The 18,694-nt window shown below is 32.3% G+C and overlaps 1 protein-coding gene across 1 annotated transcript; it reads right to left on the reverse strand.

The window, feature by feature from the left end:
- Positions 1-328: 328 nt before the first annotated feature.
- LOC114166836 (lipase class 3 family protein) lies at positions 329-14,245 on the reverse strand. Its single transcript, XM_028051699.2, has 14 exons — positions 13,875-14,245; positions 12,767-12,876; positions 11,740-11,802; positions 11,463-11,652; positions 10,812-10,916; positions 10,583-10,719; positions 9,907-10,465; positions 8,608-8,673; positions 8,392-8,468; positions 7,847-8,119; positions 5,246-5,570; positions 5,026-5,163; positions 3,889-4,425; positions 329-849 (listed from the first exon to the last, which is right to left on the reverse strand). The coding sequence occupies exons 1-14, from the start codon at positions 14,130-14,132 to the stop codon at positions 661-663; spliced, it is 3,027 nt and encodes a 1,008-aa protein (XP_027907500.1). The 5' UTR covers positions 14,133-14,245; the 3' UTR covers positions 329-660.
- Positions 14,246-18,694: the final 4,449 nt, after the last annotated feature.

Raw genomic sequence — 18,694 nt, forward strand, 5'->3', positions numbered from 1 at the left:
GAATTCAAAAACAACTTTTTCTTTATGAAAAAATTACTTTTGGATTATGTAATTCAAAAGGCACATCAGATTGCACAGTACAAAATGTTTCGGAATTACAAAATTTGAAAAGAAAACATAAAACCAGAAGAGGGTAGTAGAGATTTTCCTATTTACGAAGCTGCAAAAGGAAAGTATGTAGGTGAAAAAAGAAATTCGCCCTCTATATTCTTTTGAAGCCACTTTTTATCCACTTTTGTAACAATCATTTGTAAAGAATAAATGATGAATATTAAGGGAGAATCACTAAGTTTTGTCCCATTGGTCATTAGTTGCTGACATTGGACTCTGAAATAAATATGGATGATGATGCATTGACCATTTAGCTCAATCGGTACAATTTCAATGGACTCCAATCTAGTGGCATTTTTACCAAGCCTGACGATATAGCAAACTCAAAATTCAAGAAATTTAAAATAATTCAATAAATAAATGAGTGAAATATGCTGCTAACTTGACAAATAAATTAAAACTCGCCTTCGTATACTTTTCTTCTACCTATATATCTATTATCTAGGAAAAGAATGAAATCCTAATAACAAAAATTATATGAGCACCGGGAAGACAGGATCCAACTTCCGTTGAGCGAGCCCCGGGTCCATTATAAGGAAAATTTGGTCCTTAGGGCTTCCTGAGGGCAGATGCTGCACCCATTACAATTGCTAGGACAAGGCCAAGACCAGCACCAACAGATGCTCCCACAGCAGCAGAATTCAATGAATTTGCCTTTGCTCGAGCATCTCTCCTTGCTTCAATTGACATTGCTTGTTCTCGTGCCAACTCCATCGTAAGCCTATCTCTTGCAAATTCCTGAGATCAAATCATTAATAACAAATAGAATTTGTTAGTATGCACCGTTATACAAAAATAATCACGCTGCGCAATGAAAAAAATTTGGTATCATTAATGTTGGAAATCCAATCAACAGTCATGGAACCAAAACAATGTGTACGAATGGAGAACAGTCCTTCCTTATCACAAGTAGATTTTATAAGGTTTTGTTAGGTACCAAACCTAAATTCTAAAATAATATTAGAATTTATCCTATCGATTATTGCTTTATTTATCAGGCTGTTATCAAACTCAGATGTAAATATTTAATCCCGACAACTTTCAGTCATTGACATGAAAAAGTATATTGGAGATCCCACATTCACTATTATTATGACCAAATTAGTATATACAAGTGAAGAACAATTCTCAACATACAGGTTAGTTTTTTAATATTGAATTAGATCTGAAGTGTACATGTCAATATTTAACTAAGCTTCATCTGAAACAAGGAATCTTGAGCATAACAGATTGAACTTCTAACCCAATAGCTCAGCTGGTTTAGCAATAACTGAAATTCTATCATTTTCTTGATGTAGAATGTCTAAATGAGAGGGATCCTAATAACTAAACTTCTATTTAACCAGGTTTCCATCTTTTATCTTTAGTGAAGTATATAAAGAACTGCATTACAAGATTCACACACATTGTTTAGTGGAAGAACCTCACGGAAAAAGGGCACCACACACCCTTAAGTGCAAAGCAAGGGTCATCATAACATCATGAGTAGAATCTGAAGATGCTTTACACCCTTGTTTGGCAGCCAAAGTTTCAGTTTTCACTATGCAGAAAACTAAATAGCATGAATTATTCCAGACAAACAGGGCACGGAACTGTCGCAATTCAGAACACAAGAAAAAAAAAAAAAAGTGGACTCCAAGGTCATGGTTAGTAAAAAGAAATGGGATAAAATCTGCTCTGATGCCAAACATGCGCCAATGGCTTGAGCCAACACGAAAGTTCTTTTAGGGAGGGCCTCCATAAGTACCTCAACGAGGATACCTCGTCACAAAAAACGTATGTTTATACAGGTAACTATTGACTATATCACTCATAAGACAGGTAATTTATCTCCTATGATAAAGTGTTGTCACGACAACCTTATTTTACGAGCTACTTTTCCTGATTTCAGAGAAAAAGAAAAAACTCTAAAATTCTTGTTGGGGGCTTTTGCTCCCTAACAATTTCTGGAAAACCCGTCCAATTATCATAACTGTTTTCTATATTAAATTATAAGTCATTTTCTTAAAAAATACAAAAAAAAAGGATAACTCTACATGAATATTTTAACTGCCAATATATTTAAGTGTAGCTGATGGGCTCAAAACACAAGGGAGTAGGTACTGAAAAGCACTGGAAATCTCAAGTAAATTACATGAGCACATACTTCCAGGAAAAGGATGACCTTTAACATTACATAACACTACCAAGGACGGAACCAAAAAAATTTTAAGCTGGCCAAAAATTTCACACATGGTAAAAGCAATGTGAGACAGAACTTGGAGCATTAAACTTAAAACACTTGAAGTTAAAACAATACTTTCTATAAAACTACAAGGTGAAAAATTAAAATTGGGTGTTAAAAGAAGAAAAAATAAAGGTATATGTAAATTTATATTCTACAGGACAGGCATTCCTTTGAGTGAAAATATGCACCTTTCCATTTAAGTCAACCCAGTAAATTTCTTTTCCAGTATTAATTTGACGAGGGATAACACCATTATTTGACACCTCTTACACCTAAATTGGTACCAATGTAATGTTCATCTATGTCTCCGACACTACATACATGCCTTTCAAAATCAAACAACAAAAGTTGGTAAGTGAATAAGTAATGTATCATATAACCCACATCAAGGTTTACATGGGTTGACTTTTCCTCTTATAGTATTCTTAGTCAATGTTAGACAACTGGAATATTTGAGCATCTCTTATCAAAATAGTGTAGTAAGCTGGATATACTGTTTAGCTTTTTTGGTTTAAAATATATTTTGAAAGAATAAGAGATGTATTATGTGAAGGTGCTTCAACAACATTTTGGTCAGGAACTCTATATAGAGCAAAAATATAACAAAAATTCAAATATTAGCATTATATTAATCTTAGAAACAAACTAATAGCTTCCTAAATTTAGATTATAAAACCATATATTTTTCTTTCTCTGAACAATATTTTAAAATTTGAAACACAACAAAAACTCCTAAAAACTAAATCAAATTCAAATTACAAATATTTAGGCATATATTTTCAACATGCACCAAATGTGTTCAATTTTTTAGTTAGTATAAACTTCGACAACTTACTATCATGAGGAGGATCAAAAGTCATGGCTTATGGAACCTATAAAAAGGAATTCAATATAAATGCCCTAAATAATTGAGATACTTACCTAATAACCAACCTTTACTCTATACAAATACTACAACTACATCAAGACCCAAATACCTGTACCTTGGGTGCACCCTACCTGAGCAAGTATTACCTAGTCTACTATAGAGCTTTCCTAATCGTGCCTTATTCATGAGGGTTAACAATTGATTCTCCCATACTTTTAAGCTTTTAGCTGAAACATCACAAATAAAGCTTATTTTTTATAATCTATTGATTGAACTTAATTTTGAAGAGTGGGGACATTATTGCTTGGTCATCAAAGCTTTTCAAATATATCGATGACTAACTATGCTAAAAAAATTTAAGCACTTAGTGAAAGCTCAAGAATGAATATATAAAAGCATGTAACATACCATTCTATGATGATAATATTTAGAAAAAAAGCCACAATATAAGTGCTAGAAACATATCCTCTAATATCTTTTATTATTGATTGAAATTCATATGGGAATTAAGTCTTGTCAAATAGCAAAGAGGAATCTCAATAAATATTAATTAATAATAATAAAGTGTGTGTTATCCTAGCCATAACCACAGTTTAGAAGTGAAATATATGAAAAACAAAATTATGTACTAGTAAAATTATTCAAACAAGTACGAGATTTGATAGAATAAAGATTTTCCCACCTGAAAGGAAGAATCCTCACAACTTCGGAGTATTTGGTGAATTTGCTGACAGAGAGAATTTACTCCTTCTACTGGAAAAACAATCTCCCTTTTAAGGAAAGGCTTCCTAATGAAGTTAATAGGAGCAAATATAAACTTTTCAGCACCCACCCCTTTAGTAGAATTTGAATTGATTGCATCCAAAGAAATAGAAGCCCCAACAAATCCGGGCATAACATATGGACAAGAATTTATAACTTCAGCTGAGCCAGGTGATGCTTGGTATGCTGTCAAAGCAGCCTCAATTGCTGCCTTTTGATGGTGTGCACTAACAGCAAATTTGTTTGTGATTGCAAGAACCCAAGGAATTCCAAGCGTTTTAGCTTCATCTAAGAAAAGTGACAGGACTGGTCTTTGTTGATTATCATTTGAATTACAACATCGGGGTATGCTATGGGATAAGTTATGAACAAAAACAATCAAATCTGTCTTCTGACTTAGATCACGTATTCCAAGCCACAGTTTATCCCTGAAGCGAGAGGTTTCCACATTTAGTTCCTGCAAAACGATGTAAAAAAATTAATGTTTCTTTGCAATCTAACACATGAACAGAAACCTACTAGTGCTCATGGCCAAGCTCTTACAAGCAACCATAAATATGTGCCTCAAATGTTTGCTTAACTACAGTATTTGACAGCACTCGGTTGAAGGGATATTTTTCTACAAAATTAAACTGGGAAGAAACTATATCCAGCCCAAGTAGTTATGTAATAAGAACACTAAAACTGGCCAGTTTGCCTATCATATTAACTGTGATGACTAAAAAATTAATAATAATTCACTGAAACATATAATGCACGTAATAGGTTGATAACAACACCATTACCCTCTTGAATATAAAATAAATGTTATAGGACTGATTCAACACTTTGGTATCCATAAAAAGAGCACAGACCATTGCCATACCATTAAAGTAGAAAGCAAATATACAATGTAACTAGTACAAGCAACACTAGTACAAACAACAGACATTCAACTGGTTAACATTAGGTAGTTTGACCTATACAGCAGGCAAACTTCAGAAATGAAGAACATGCTTGTTCTTTTTTCTATAAATAATAATAATCTGACAAATAAAAATAATGGAAAATGGAAAACCTGCATATTTATTCCACTGGAGTCACAATAGCACAAACCATCAGCAATAACTTCCTCTGAAACAGCATCATCATTGGCAGCAGTATTTGGTTTACATTTATTCAAGACGGCCCTTAAAAGAGTAGTTTTACCAGCTCCCTGCACATAGCAAACTCAAGCAGGTCATTAGACAGATAATAAAAGGAGTCAAAGTGCTGCCCCTAAGAAAAATTGCCTATACCTCTAACCCAATTAATTGTACTCGGCGGGTCCTCACATGAACTTCTTTGGAAACAGTTGTAAAATCACTGGTGCAAAATATTACAAAGTTATTTAAACTTTCTGGACGGATGAATTTATCCTTGTCAACAGGTGCCGAACTGCTTGCAGTCTCAGAGTCAACAGAAGAAAAAGCAGGCATCAATGAGTCTAACACAGTTTGATGTTTTGGTGGACTTCTTAGTGGAGGACCAACTAATATTCTCAACCTCTGTATCTCAGGCTGGATTCCTTGATCTGAAGCATAGTTTGGTGGAGAAGGAAATGATTCAACCATAGTTGAGCACCTAATGAACATTAAACAAATATCACACACCTAGCGTATTGAATTTATTTTGCAGAAATAATATGCAATGAGAAACAACAGGAAAGGGGTGGCGTTTAACATATTTTAAGTACCATGTTGCATTACATTGCAAATATATTAGTTTTGTTCCATCCTCCTAGGTCACAAATAAAGGACTCTAGATTATAAACATTGTTTTTAGTAGAGAAGAGAGAAATAAGTAAGATGGAAACAAGTAGGTAGAATGAAAATAGATGAGAAATAAAGTGAAAAGCAAAAGTGTTTGGTTCAAGAGAAATAGAGAAGAAATGAAGAGAGAGGAGATACAGAGACAAGAAATAATAAAAATATGGGTCCCACCATTTTTTAAAATTGTTGCTTTCCTCTTTCACTCCTACCAAACATTCTATTTTATTTTCATCTTTACCCATCTACACAACCAACAAAGACTTTCAGATCAATAGGAAAAGCAAAAACCATACACATGTTCATTCAGGAACATCATCGTTTTAACAGAAGACAGAAGATAGCAAAACTTAGATAATATAATAAAACAAGGTCATCGACATCTCTAGAAACCACCTATACTCAAGCATCCATAATCTATACAGTCAAATATGTAACCAAAGCCTTACATGAACAAATGGAGAACATTTTTTATAATTTGTTCATGCAGAGAAACAGGAAGAAAGGGAATGGAATGTACTCCCACCCATTGAAATCCAATCCCCAGGATTTGTAATGATAATGAGTATCTTGAAATTTCAGGAATCCACTTCCCATCCCACTTACTATGAATCACTTAATCATATTGCATTAGAAATTTTACTTAGCATGTAAAATATATGTTTAACTGTTTCCCCATAATATTATCAAGCTGGTAATTAACAGCTGCACTTGGCCTTGAAAAAACTGCTTCTCCGAACACAAATTAATCATCTCCAAAAAAATGATTAAACACATTCAGATAAGATACGTAAATTTTCAAGACAACTATGACAAGGAGAGTTCAGAAGAGTGCTCATAAAATCATAACTTTAACAGAACAATATAAAAATGAAAAGCATTGACTCAACAACATTCAACTAATTCAGCTTAAAAACAAATTGTAAGTTTGTAACAAAACACATTATGCCCTTTAACAAAGAAAATAAGATGCTTTCATTTAAACCAAATATATTAGCAATCACAATAACCAATGGAGATGGAGTAACAAGACATATGCTACTGATAACCAAAATGTCAAAGAAATATTACATACTATTAGGAGAATTTAAGGATTAGCATTAGGTTATTGAACTTTAAGAGTGCACGGGATTTGTTAGGAACCTGAAGAAAGATAGTTAAAACCAAAGACAATCCAGGAAAGAGAGAGAATAATGGAAAAAATTGGAATATGCCCTTTACGATGAAAGAAAACATACAAACCATACAAAAGAGCAATCTCCTTTCACACAGGGAAGCCAAGTGCAAACAGTCTAATTACACAAGATTCCCCCTATTACACTTTAGAGAGTTCACCCATAAATTAGTTCTAACTATCTACTAGATACCCCCAGACAGAATGCTAACAAACAGTCTTGCGACAATTATTGGCCTTTTTCTTCCTATTGTGAGCTCACAAGACCTTTGCCTCGGGTTGTGAGTTATTTGCTTGGCAAACATGATTGGGTCAAGCCTGGGATTCTGCACTATATATAGTTAATCCGTTATGTATGACTCTCATACTCGTTTTACATGGTATAACAAACTTCCTGCGCCAGCAAGAGACTGCCAGAAGGGATTGTTCTTATGGATTCAAAACCATGTAAAACTCCATTGAGCCAGGCACGGAAATTATAACAGATCTCCTTCTGCAAGTAGGGTTGAGTGGTGGGCTGGTGACAATCTTCTTCACTCTTTCAATTAAAACTACTGAGCTTATTTTAAGTCAGAAAAACTTAAATAAGAAATAGGAAAAAAATCCTCTTTTTAGATGCGGTACACAATGACAGGCTGCCCTGTTTATTATGTTGAGAAAGCATGAATGTATGCTAGTTAATGTATTCCTTTTTCTCGTTCACCAATCACCTAGTAAAATCCTGAAAACCTTGATATTTTCTGGTACTTTAACAGTTTGTATTTCTGACCATTATAACTATCAATTATTTCTCAAACCTGGGCCTGCCCCCATTTCCGCCCATCAAATATCTAAACAGATCCAATTAGTATTGAGAAATTTTATAAAAAGAAAACTAAACCAATAAGTGATGATGTTTTATGGGGTAATGACAATACCAGTTACCATTCAGTTGAGCATGAACCAGTGTACATAAATGCAACCCATAACCAGCAATATCAACTTTCAGAGGTTCTCCATTTTTTGTTCCTGGCCCATCATTCCATCCCAAAGGAACAATTGAGGTTGCAGTTCGAATAACAGGGGACTCAACTATGTGACCAAGCTCCACAGTGCCAGCAGCTGTAAACCCAAGCCATTGCTTCAGATGAGGAAACTGATCAATCCCAGAGAAAGATGAGGAATCAACACTCATATAAAGGTCATAGATTCTGCAACCCAGGAAGGAAAAGCAGTATTATTCCTATATGAAACACCAATTAATGTAGAAAAGCATTATCAAAAACTTCAAACAATAATTAATTAGCCCATTAAATGAAATTCAAGAAGCTTAGAGGACATATCCTCAGAAATATTTACAGTAGATAAGATGATTTGGGCAAGATTCTTGGGATGATGTAAGCATATGATCATTTAGGTGTCTAATTTTGGAAACTATGAAAATTCAATTCTGTTAGTGTAACCTGATGAAAAAGATGGTTACCTCTGAAATCGAGATCGATATGACTTCATTGAATGCGATTGAAATCTTTCCCTCAATTCAGTAATCACAGATCTGACCTGAAAATGTCTTTGCCAAAGGAAAACTAAATGAGAGAACTTACACTACCATATTCACAAATATAAAGTTGGAAGATAAACCTTAAGCCTAAATTGGGACACTATCATAGATTGATAAGCAATGAAGAAAAGATCATACCGATGTCAACTTTGAGTACTCTGCACCTGATAGAGACTCTACAGCGGAATTTCCCAATAAATAAAGCTGTCTTACATGAAACAGGTTCCAATGAGATCAAAATTAATTAAAAGAAACATAGCATCCAGGGAAAATGAAAATTGGAAAATGTACACTAATTAAGGAAAAACAAAAGATATGGAATCATTTTACTCCTTTGCTTTTGATCCTGTACATTAAAAATTGATTTTGCATTTTCGTGTGCATAAAATTTAAAGCCTGGTTGATATTGGTTATAGAATCCAATGCCTTCAAACCACTGTAAAATGGTTGCTATAGCGGACAAAAGGCAGCAAGAAAACATAACAGAAGATAAATGTATGAAGAGAACAGAAGGGAAAGAAAGAAAGAAGCAAAAACTGGGAGAAACTTAGGAGAAACAAAAAAAAATCAGGACAAAAAAGCAGAAGACTGAAGCAAAAACGAAGTTCTTGAGATCAAGAATGAGACTGATAGAGATGGATCGTTTTTGGGCAGAAAAGAGGAGGCAAAAAATTGAGGGAAGCCCATGTTTGATACAGGGAAAACCAGGGACTAAGGGCAACAATGGAAGTTTTGGGTAACCATCAGCCCACCACAAAAGGACAAAGAGGTGAAGGATAATAATAGTTATCAGATAAAACCATGTGCAGTAGTACAGTTCTCAAAGGGAGCCATGGGATCTTAGTATAATTTCAGAGCCACTGATGCTCGGTTTTATGGGGCCAAAATACCATAGGAAACTCAAAACAGAGAACTGAACGAGTACAGGAGTACTCATATGTTTATGTTTGACCCAGGAGGATTGGAAATTATTCTTGTACTAAATGGTGGAATTGGTCAAGTCAACATGCTTCAATCAACTGAACAACAATTTCAAAATCCACAAGCTGTTTACCTAGGGCACCAAGTGATGTTAGGTGGAACTATCGACATGGGGAGTATTGACAGTTTTTTTATTTATGAAAAAAATAAGTCATTTGATTACAATGATTATGAAGAGGGGTGGAGAGGATAATCGAGTTAGTTGGTGAGAATTACAGTCCATTCTGCCATCATCTTACAGATTGGCAATTAAGGATTTGACAAAGAAAATCTAATTCCATTCTAGTTCTAATCTAGTTTTTTTCATCTTATTGGACAAATCAATCAATCTTTTGCATGCAAGTACAATAACATGCAAAAGCAGTACACCATGAAAAAGTAAGAAAGTAAAAACATATATAGAACCTGTGGTGACTCAAAGAAAACTGAATTAAATCATCAGTCCATAATATCTACCTGTCCAAATGGCACATATGAAGGCAAATAAGGCACTCTGCGCCACTTTTTTTCATCTCCAGTCATCACATTGTTCGTTGTATCTGTTTTCCCATTAATTGGAACCTCTAATGAATGTTTATCAGCTTCAGGTAAAGGCTTGAGTGATATGCCGTCAGAACCCTCTTGTATTTCAAGCAACTGCGGTGCAACAACTTCCTCCTCATTCAAAGTATTTGCAAGAGAATCAGACACTGAATTTCTCTCATTGGAACTGATCTGTCTTTCTCTGCCTGTACTAAACTGTCTCCGAAGACCTTCCAAAGGGACTAGCCTTGAGAGTCGCCAGAACGATCTCTGCACAGGCCCTACCCCCAAAACCAACTGCTCTGCGTTAAGCTTCCCTGACCCTTGCTTGTGTTTTCTCAATATTGAGCTGTTAGTTTCATTTTCAGAAGGCCCTGGCTGAGTCTGAGCATTATAATGGTGAAAATAAGCAGGAGATAAAATACGGGGAACCAAATCTTCTGGAATGCAGTAACTCTTAAAGTAATGCTGCCAACCTTTTCTATTAACATAGCTGCAAAGAAAAGAAAAAAAAGGAAATAAATAATTAATATTCTAGTTTTGCAGGTTTGAAAAAGAATCAGCAGCTAACCAATTTAGAAAGTGAGAAAAAAGAACAGGGAAAACATACTCCTTCAAAGCAGCATTTCCAACGGGAGGTTGAGAAAATGTAATGCATTTGATAGAGACTTTTTCATTTTCCTTTGATGAAGATGAAGATGAAGCAGCAATTACTCTCAAAATGGCAAGAGTAGCTAATGCAGCTACCTGTGTAGAATACAAGGAACTTCACATATGTAATTTGTTCAAACACCAATGATGTAATGCTTTAAAATCCAAATTGGATGGATCAAACTCACTGCTCCACCAAGTGAATGACCACATAGAACTAGCTTGCGTTTCTTCTTTTGAGCAAGCCTATATAATTCTAAAGCAGGTATTCCTTTAGCACGAGCCATGAAACCCTGAGATGTAATATGAATTATGAAGGAAATTATTGGAATCAGAAACATAACATTTACTCATATAGTACTGCTATATAACGATACCCAAAAACCAAGGTTGTGATTTTACTGTTAAATGAGATCCTAAGATTATAAAGAGTTTACGACTTGAAAAATTATAAAGCAGAATAGATAAGAAAACCATAGAAATTGACTATTATAAATTTACCATATAAAGAAGCAACAATCTACAAGAATTTGACAAAATAGTTAAATCAATCTTTAGGTCCCTTTATAATTTGGAAATTTTCAATCAAGTCGTTACATATGTATAAGGTCCCTAAAGATTAAAAATAACACTACTACTACTACTACTACTAATAATAATAATAATAATAATAATAATAATAATAATAAACAGACTGGATTCAAGGAACTCAATAAAAAAGGTTTATGAAACTATCAGGATACAGTCACCCTTTTAAACTATGAGCCCATTTAAAGATCTCCAGGTATAAGAGTCTGCAAGTTAATTTAATAAAAACATATTGGATAATAGTTATTTACCCTATGAGCTGCAGGTTTGTATTTCTTCTTCGGTTTCTTAGACTTGGACTGTAGAGGATTCCACATATACTCTTTTCCATTATGGCTTTCATCATTGTCAGATTCAGTTGATGCATTTTTTTCAGATTCCTCAAGAGCATCATCATGAAAGATGGCACCTTGAAGTATATTTGCATCAGCAATTACATCCCTTCATCAAAATAGAAACAGGTAAAGATTCTTGAAGTTAAAATGAATTTGGAAAGGCTTACACATGGAATCGTATGAAAAAACTCACTTGTACTGCTTTGTTCCTATAAAGGAAGCAAATAAAGTGTCTCCTGCCTCTGCCAACAAATACCTTCAAGACAATAACCAAATAAGTATGACACAACAGCAATAACATCCAAGTCGTATTCCACTAGTCGGGTTCAACTACATGGATCAAATTCCAAAATATTCTATCTATCATAGATCATGTATTCACGTCTATGGAGTATTGACAAATTGTTGACCACTCAATCTTCCATAATAGTTTCAATAATAATATTTCTCAGTGTCTCTTTATCACTAAGGATTGCTAATCTCCATCTCATCTATTTGAATTATAGCAGATCTTCTGCACACATGCCTACAAAAAGCATATAAGATGAGCTTCTACCATCTTTTGAAAAATACTGCCCGAACTTCTTCTCTAATGTATCTGTTCCTAATACTATCTTGTACGATTAGTGTAGTTTGTGCCTTCATATAATGCAACATTCTCATTCCTGCTACATTGAGTTTATTCTCTTGTCTGTTACTTTCCTTAATCATGAGCAACATCTTTCTGTTACGAATAACAGCCAAATCCCTCCTCTATTTCATCTACTGCATAAGTCAAATAAAAGAACCCTAAGGAAGACAGTCCATAAAATTTGAACCCAACGCTAAATTTAGAGCCCAAGAGAAGAAGAAGAAGAGACAAAATATTTCAACGCACAATTCTATTTTGAGAGAGAATGCAATAATATAAGTAGTTGCCAATAAGGTAAGTGAAACTATTAAAGTATTTCTTCTGGCAATTTAAACTGTCAAGAAATTCACATGCTAGGCTGTTAAAAAACACTAAACAGAACAAACCAAAGCCATGACATTAAAAAGCAATCATTAATAATAAAGATCACTACCAATTAATGTAAAAAACATCCAAATAGCCTATTTTTTACCCCCAATATACAATCCAAATATAGCCTCCTAATACCAAAATATATAATGGCATATTGGAATCTTTGCAAATAATGTAAGATTAGAAGAATTAAATTGTATAAAGAATGAATGAAAACCTATGAGGAACATGATCTGATGATGGTTGCACCCTCTCCAAAGCAACAACTTGTCCACCAAAATCTGCCTTAAATTTATTTACAGCTCGAATCATCTCAGCAGCAGGTCTCTATATAGTAAGTCAGAAATAACGAGTAATAAGTTTATTTAACTAACAAATATTCATACAATAATTCTCCCAAGAAAATCATATTAAAGTTACAAAGTTGCTATGAACACTTGTCTAAGACTGAGTCATATGCCTTGCAGTTGATTCAAAGATCATAGAAAACCATCACATTTCATAGCGCTTCTGTATTTGTAGCATTTAAATAAACACTAAAGAATATTAAAGCTCCAGGAATAATCCTAAAAAAGAATAGACAGAAATATTAGTATATAATAGCATATGGCCTATTCATTTCATGATTCTCATGAAAGAACACCAAACATCTAAAATATTCATCATATTCATTTATACTTTAGGAAAAAAAAAAAGTATTTCTGATTACTTTAAGAAGACAAGGTAAAATAAAGTATTCATCAAATTCATTCTTCCGCATATCGCCAAGGTAAAACTCCAATTCTAATTGAAAAGTAACACAAACAACATATATACAACTGTACGTAAATTTTGTCCAGCCTCAAATAGGACAAAGTTTACAAACACTTCTTTTATGTACTGTTTGTATTGTTCTCCGATTAGAATTAAAGATTCTTCTCAATAATACGCACTGATATTTACTACAAACCTTTGTTCACGTATTAACAACGTGAAACTCCAATTCTAACTAATAAGTACAAGCAACCGTATGCAAGTTGTGTACTATCACAAAAACCTTGACATTGCTGTCAATATCAAACTCACATACCATTTTTTACATGACAAACTTAGATATAGAATCAAATGTACAGTTCCATTCCACCTCGTAATTTACTTAAAAAAATATTTCATTAAACGTCAAACTTCAAAATCGATTGAAAAACAACACCGTGAATACAGTAAGAACAAATTGAAGTACACATTACTCCTCTCAAATCAGAATTATACACAACCCAATCCAGAAACATTTTACGATTCTTATTTAAATTTTAAGGACAGTGATAAATTAAAGCGAGGAAAGAGACCTTGTAGACGCACTCGGAGAGGACCATGCAGCAGAGGAGGTCCTGCAAATCGGAGACGGAGTCCGCCTTGAGGGCGCGGCAGAGGTTGGTGAGGCGGTGGTACTCCTCCTGGATCCGCTTCTTGTGCTCACGGTGGTAGGCCCACGGCCACTTCATCCGCCACTGGAGTGGGCCCCACGACACCTTGTCCTTCAGGCCCAACAGCTTCTCCCGCTGGTCCTTGATCCATGGCTCCACGCGGTTCTGTATGAACTCCATAACAGCCCTAACCAGACCCACTCCAAGAAGAGACGCAACAACGCGTTGCGTTTGTGTTGTGTGGTGTGGGAGGGAACTACAAGAACCAAACGGAGTCACTGATACGCTATTGCAGAATTTTATTTTCACTATTATTGATTTAAATAAACTCTTTCACAATTTATAGCAAAATATTTCATAATATAAAAGAAAATTAATGAATCATAAAATTCGGACGGATTACTTTACCCAAGATAAAAATTACTTAAACTTGTTTCAGCTGTATAATTAAACAAGTGAAAATTATTAAAACTATGTTAACTACTATTCTACCAAGAATATTTAATGTACTTGTTATGATTTTATTTGTAACAATCTATTACCTAATCACCCAAAATTAAGGAAAACAGTTAGATTCGATAATAACAATGATTCGAAAGATTGATTAAATTCAGGCGATTCTCACTATTAATAGTTATTTTGCAGCTAATGATTTTCCTTACTGTTAACATAATATCTCTTTTTTTTATAGTATTTTATTCTAAAGATAGTTAATGTGAAATTATTAAGAATTGGATTTTGTAAGAAAACAATTTTTTTTTTATACTGTGTTTGATAACAAAAACAGAATGTGATAAAAATGATATGAAATTCTTGTATTTTTGGGAGAAAATAAAATGTTATTGTGTTGATTTGATTTGATGTGGAAAAAACGAAAAGGAATAAGCGAGAGAATATCCACTATATTTTCTTTAGAAGTTGCATCCATCTATTGAAATATTCTTGTAGGGTTGCATTCATTCTTGTAAAAATAAAAATTGGGGAAAATAGTTTTCGTATCTGATGAGAATATTTGAGTTCAGCATTTGTGAATCTTTTCTAATGAAGGTTTTTTATTGCAAATTTTCTTCAACAAATAAGTATCTAATTATTGAATTTAGAGTGACATGATAAACAGATAATTATATCTTTTTGGAATGTAATTATGAAAAGGAAGTACTCACCGTGAAAAAAGTTATATTGTTATTATTATTAACTATAATATTCTATTATTAGAAGAAGCCGTTAAGTAATTGTTTGATATGGTGGTGCACAAATATTTTTCTTTTTATTATTATTAAGATTCAATCATCCTTTTACTTATACTTTCTTTTTGTTAAATTGTAAGAAAAATAATTTATAAACCACCTCTTTTTAAACATTTACTAAATATATCTTTTAATAATCAATTGTATCAATTACAATATAGGAAAAGTATTAGGAAAATCTTTCAAATGCTTGTACCTAAATTTTTGTCTTTTCACTTTTTTTTTCTTTAATACCCATTCTCAAGTTGCATCACCGGTTTATTTTGGAGTTTTATGGAATTTTATCATTGTATTTTTTTCACAAGTCTTCTCTACTTGAGTTTTCATTAATGTTTATGCGTTACTGGTTCATTTTGGAGTTTTTATGGAATTTTATCATTGTCTTTTTTTCACAAGCCTTTTCTACTCGAGTTTTCATTAATATTCATGCTCCTATCATGACTCACTTTCTTTAGGTTTTTTGTCATTTAATTAATTATTTCTTTGTTATGCATTGTTGTTTTAGTAGCTCCTGAGATGGAAAATGGTTAACTTGCCATTTTTTCTCCTCAATCGGTTGTATTCTTTTATTGTTATATTGTCTTTTTTCGGTTTTTGTTCTTTTTCTCTTTATTTGGCACAAACGCTATGTATGATTAAGACTGATGAAGAATACTTGAAATACTTTGCATTAATTGTTTTCATGTTACTTAAAAGGTTAACATTTAGATTTTACTTTGTTAGTTTGTTATTATGCTTCATTGTTGACGTATCATTATGATATAGGACTATTTCTTGAACTTCAAGTGGTAAGAATTTGAGGACAAATTTTCTTCAAGAAGGAGAATATGATAGAAAACTATCTCCTGAACATATATAAGAAGAACTTGAGGAAAAACATTTACAATTCAAAGGATATATGACAAGGTCAAAGATCAAAACATGTCTCCTTGAAGCTTATAATGTTCCATGAAGAAGAGAACTTAAAGAACATGAAAATCATAAGCACAATTGAAGAATAACTTAGGAAATTAAATAAATTGTAATCTCATTTTAATTTTGCAAAATGTTAGATTTGTTGGGCGAATAAATCTTGCTAGGGCGAGCCAGTTTGTGTTTGCTTGGTAAGCGAGCCTCACTAGACAAAAGTTTGCGTTTGTAATTTTCGTTTTCTTTTATTTTTATGTGTTTTGGGCTTTGAGCTTTCTTTTAGGGTTTATAGGTTTTTTTAAACTTATGTACGTATATATAGTGGTACCAAAAAATGTAAATACTTTTGAATCATATTATATATATATATATATATATATATATATATATATATATATATATATATATGCATTTGCATTCTTTGAGAGAGGATTGTCTTGGTCCTTGGATTAGAACTCTCATTTTTATCAAAGATTAACATCTTTTTTGGCGAATCTTCACTTGACTTATCAATTTGCTAACTTGTGGTGTCTCTCATAATTGTCTTATTTTGCATTCTTCTCTGATTTATTTTCATTGTGCCTCTTGAGGATTCAAATTTAGAAAGGGTTGTACTTTTTCTTAGATAGGATCATATCGCACTATTTTTGTCCTACTTAAATGTTTCGACGTTTTTTGAGTGTACTTTGATTGTACTCTGATTCCATATGTGTTTCAACTTTTCCATATATGTGTACTTTTGTTTAAACATTATAACATCAACTTAATTTTGCTCTAATTTATAGGGGGTTAGATTTCAAAAAAAAAAAAATTGTTGCATTTTGTTCTAGGATGCTTATCTCTCAATGTTAGGTTTGTTTTCAATATTTTAAGTTCAACTTTATTTTGCTTTGATCTTATATATGAATACCTTTCACTATAGTTTTGTGTTTTTGTTTTGCTTACACTTAAAACCATGATCAAAGTTATAAAGTTGTTATAAGCACTTGTCAAATAACTTAGAATCACTTTATGATAAATTCTCAAATATTTGTAATAATATGTCAAAATAAGTTTTTAATAAATTAAATTCAATGAAAGCTTTGAACTTCTTTATTTTTGATATGTTAAATGACGAGTTAATCAATCAATTTCACTAGTAAATGACGAAGTTTTAATTCATTAAAACAAACATATTAAAATCTATATAACATTGTCATTTCTAAACCATTTAACATGAGATCAAAGCCATACATGAGATTAAAGTCATACATGAGATTAAAGCCAAAGTTTCTGAAATCTTTTCTATTAGTGAGTGAGAGTTTAAAGTAAGTTTAAAATTGTTCTTGAAGTCTTTTTTTTTTTTTCAAATTTTGTATTCAATATTGTATTTGAAAGGAAGCGTGGAGTTTCACTTAATTATTTTCTATTGTGCTAAGTTTTATATAACTAACATTGTTTCATTTTCTCAATTCAATTTGTGTCTTCAAATTGTCTTCGGATAAGGTTTTTAAGTATTGTATTGAAATAAGGTGTTACTAGGTGTGTAAAATAATCTTATAAGGTTTAAGATTTGGTTTCTTAAGTTGTTTAAACGCTCATTATTTTAGTTGTGTGCATGTAAAAACTCTGATATTTTAGTATGAACTTTATTGGTATGATTGAGCAATTGACTGTAGCTTTTGGATAAAAGTGAACCAATATAAAAATTTGGTGTATACATATTTCTTTATCTCCTTTTTTATTTTTTGTTCTTGACATTATATGATTTTTTTATATGCATAAAATTGAAAGCAACTAAATCATGTAATCAATGACACTAATAAGGACTATGCATTTTGTGAAAAATTGAGATAGTTAAATTCACCCTCAACCCAAGTAACATTTTAGACAAAATCATATCTTCATTGTTTGATGAATTTAATATGTATTAAATGTTGAGTGGGGAATACTACTCTATTTTATAGAGGTGAAAATATAGGTCGATTTACCTTATTTTGGCTTACGCCATATTTGATCCATAAAAATATCTTAGGGTAGGTTGGTCGCATAAAATTTGTAGGTTAATTGATTTGGCATGTCATACATGATTGTTGATTAGTGGATGGATGAGTCAATTCACACAAATTTAAAAAAAATATTTGTAATTTTTAATTCCATTATAAATATCTTTTAAAAATAAATAGCTATTTTAAGTATAGAAATTATAAGAAAAATTTAAGATTAACTATTTACTATTTATTACAAATAAAATACTATAACAAAATATATTAAAGTTATCATTAAGTAAAATCTAGATGTGTAAATATTCATATAATATATTAATAAAATAATAAATAAAAATATAACCATATTCAATACACAATCAATACTATACACTAATAAAATATTAAATACAAAAAGAATTAATGTGGGTTGAAGGATACGATAAGTCCACGAGCACTTTAACCCACATGGATTATAAGGCATATACAAATTGATGTATTTAACGAAATTTCTTCACACACCCCCATATTTTGTTTCTGCACTTCATATTTTTTAAAATTCTAATTATATCTTTGTTGTAATTATAGTACTAGATTATGCAATATGCAAATATTTGAGATT

Source organism: Vigna unguiculata, chromosome 10, assembly GCF_037176805.1.
Source record: "Vigna unguiculata cultivar grain cowpea cultivar isolate G323 ecotype 2 chromosome 10, ASM3717680v1, whole genome shotgun sequence".
NCBI lineage: Eukaryota > Viridiplantae > Streptophyta > Magnoliopsida > Fabales > Fabaceae > Vigna > Vigna unguiculata.

Excerpts from the sequence above, each read along its gene's own strand:
- LOC114166836 (XM_028051699.2), bottom strand. The coding sequence starts at position 14,132 with ATGGAGTTCATACAGAACCGCGTGGAGCCATGGATCAAGGACCAGCGG. Across the intron at positions 10,466-10,582 it reads GGAAATGCTGCTTTGAAGGA|CTATGTTAATAGAAAAGGTT; the intron begins GTATGTTTTCCC and ends TTTTCTTTGCAG. Across the intron at positions 8,674-9,906 it reads CATATGTGCCATTTGGACAG|CTTTATTTATTGGGAAATTC; the intron begins GTAGATATTATG and ends CATGTAAGACAG.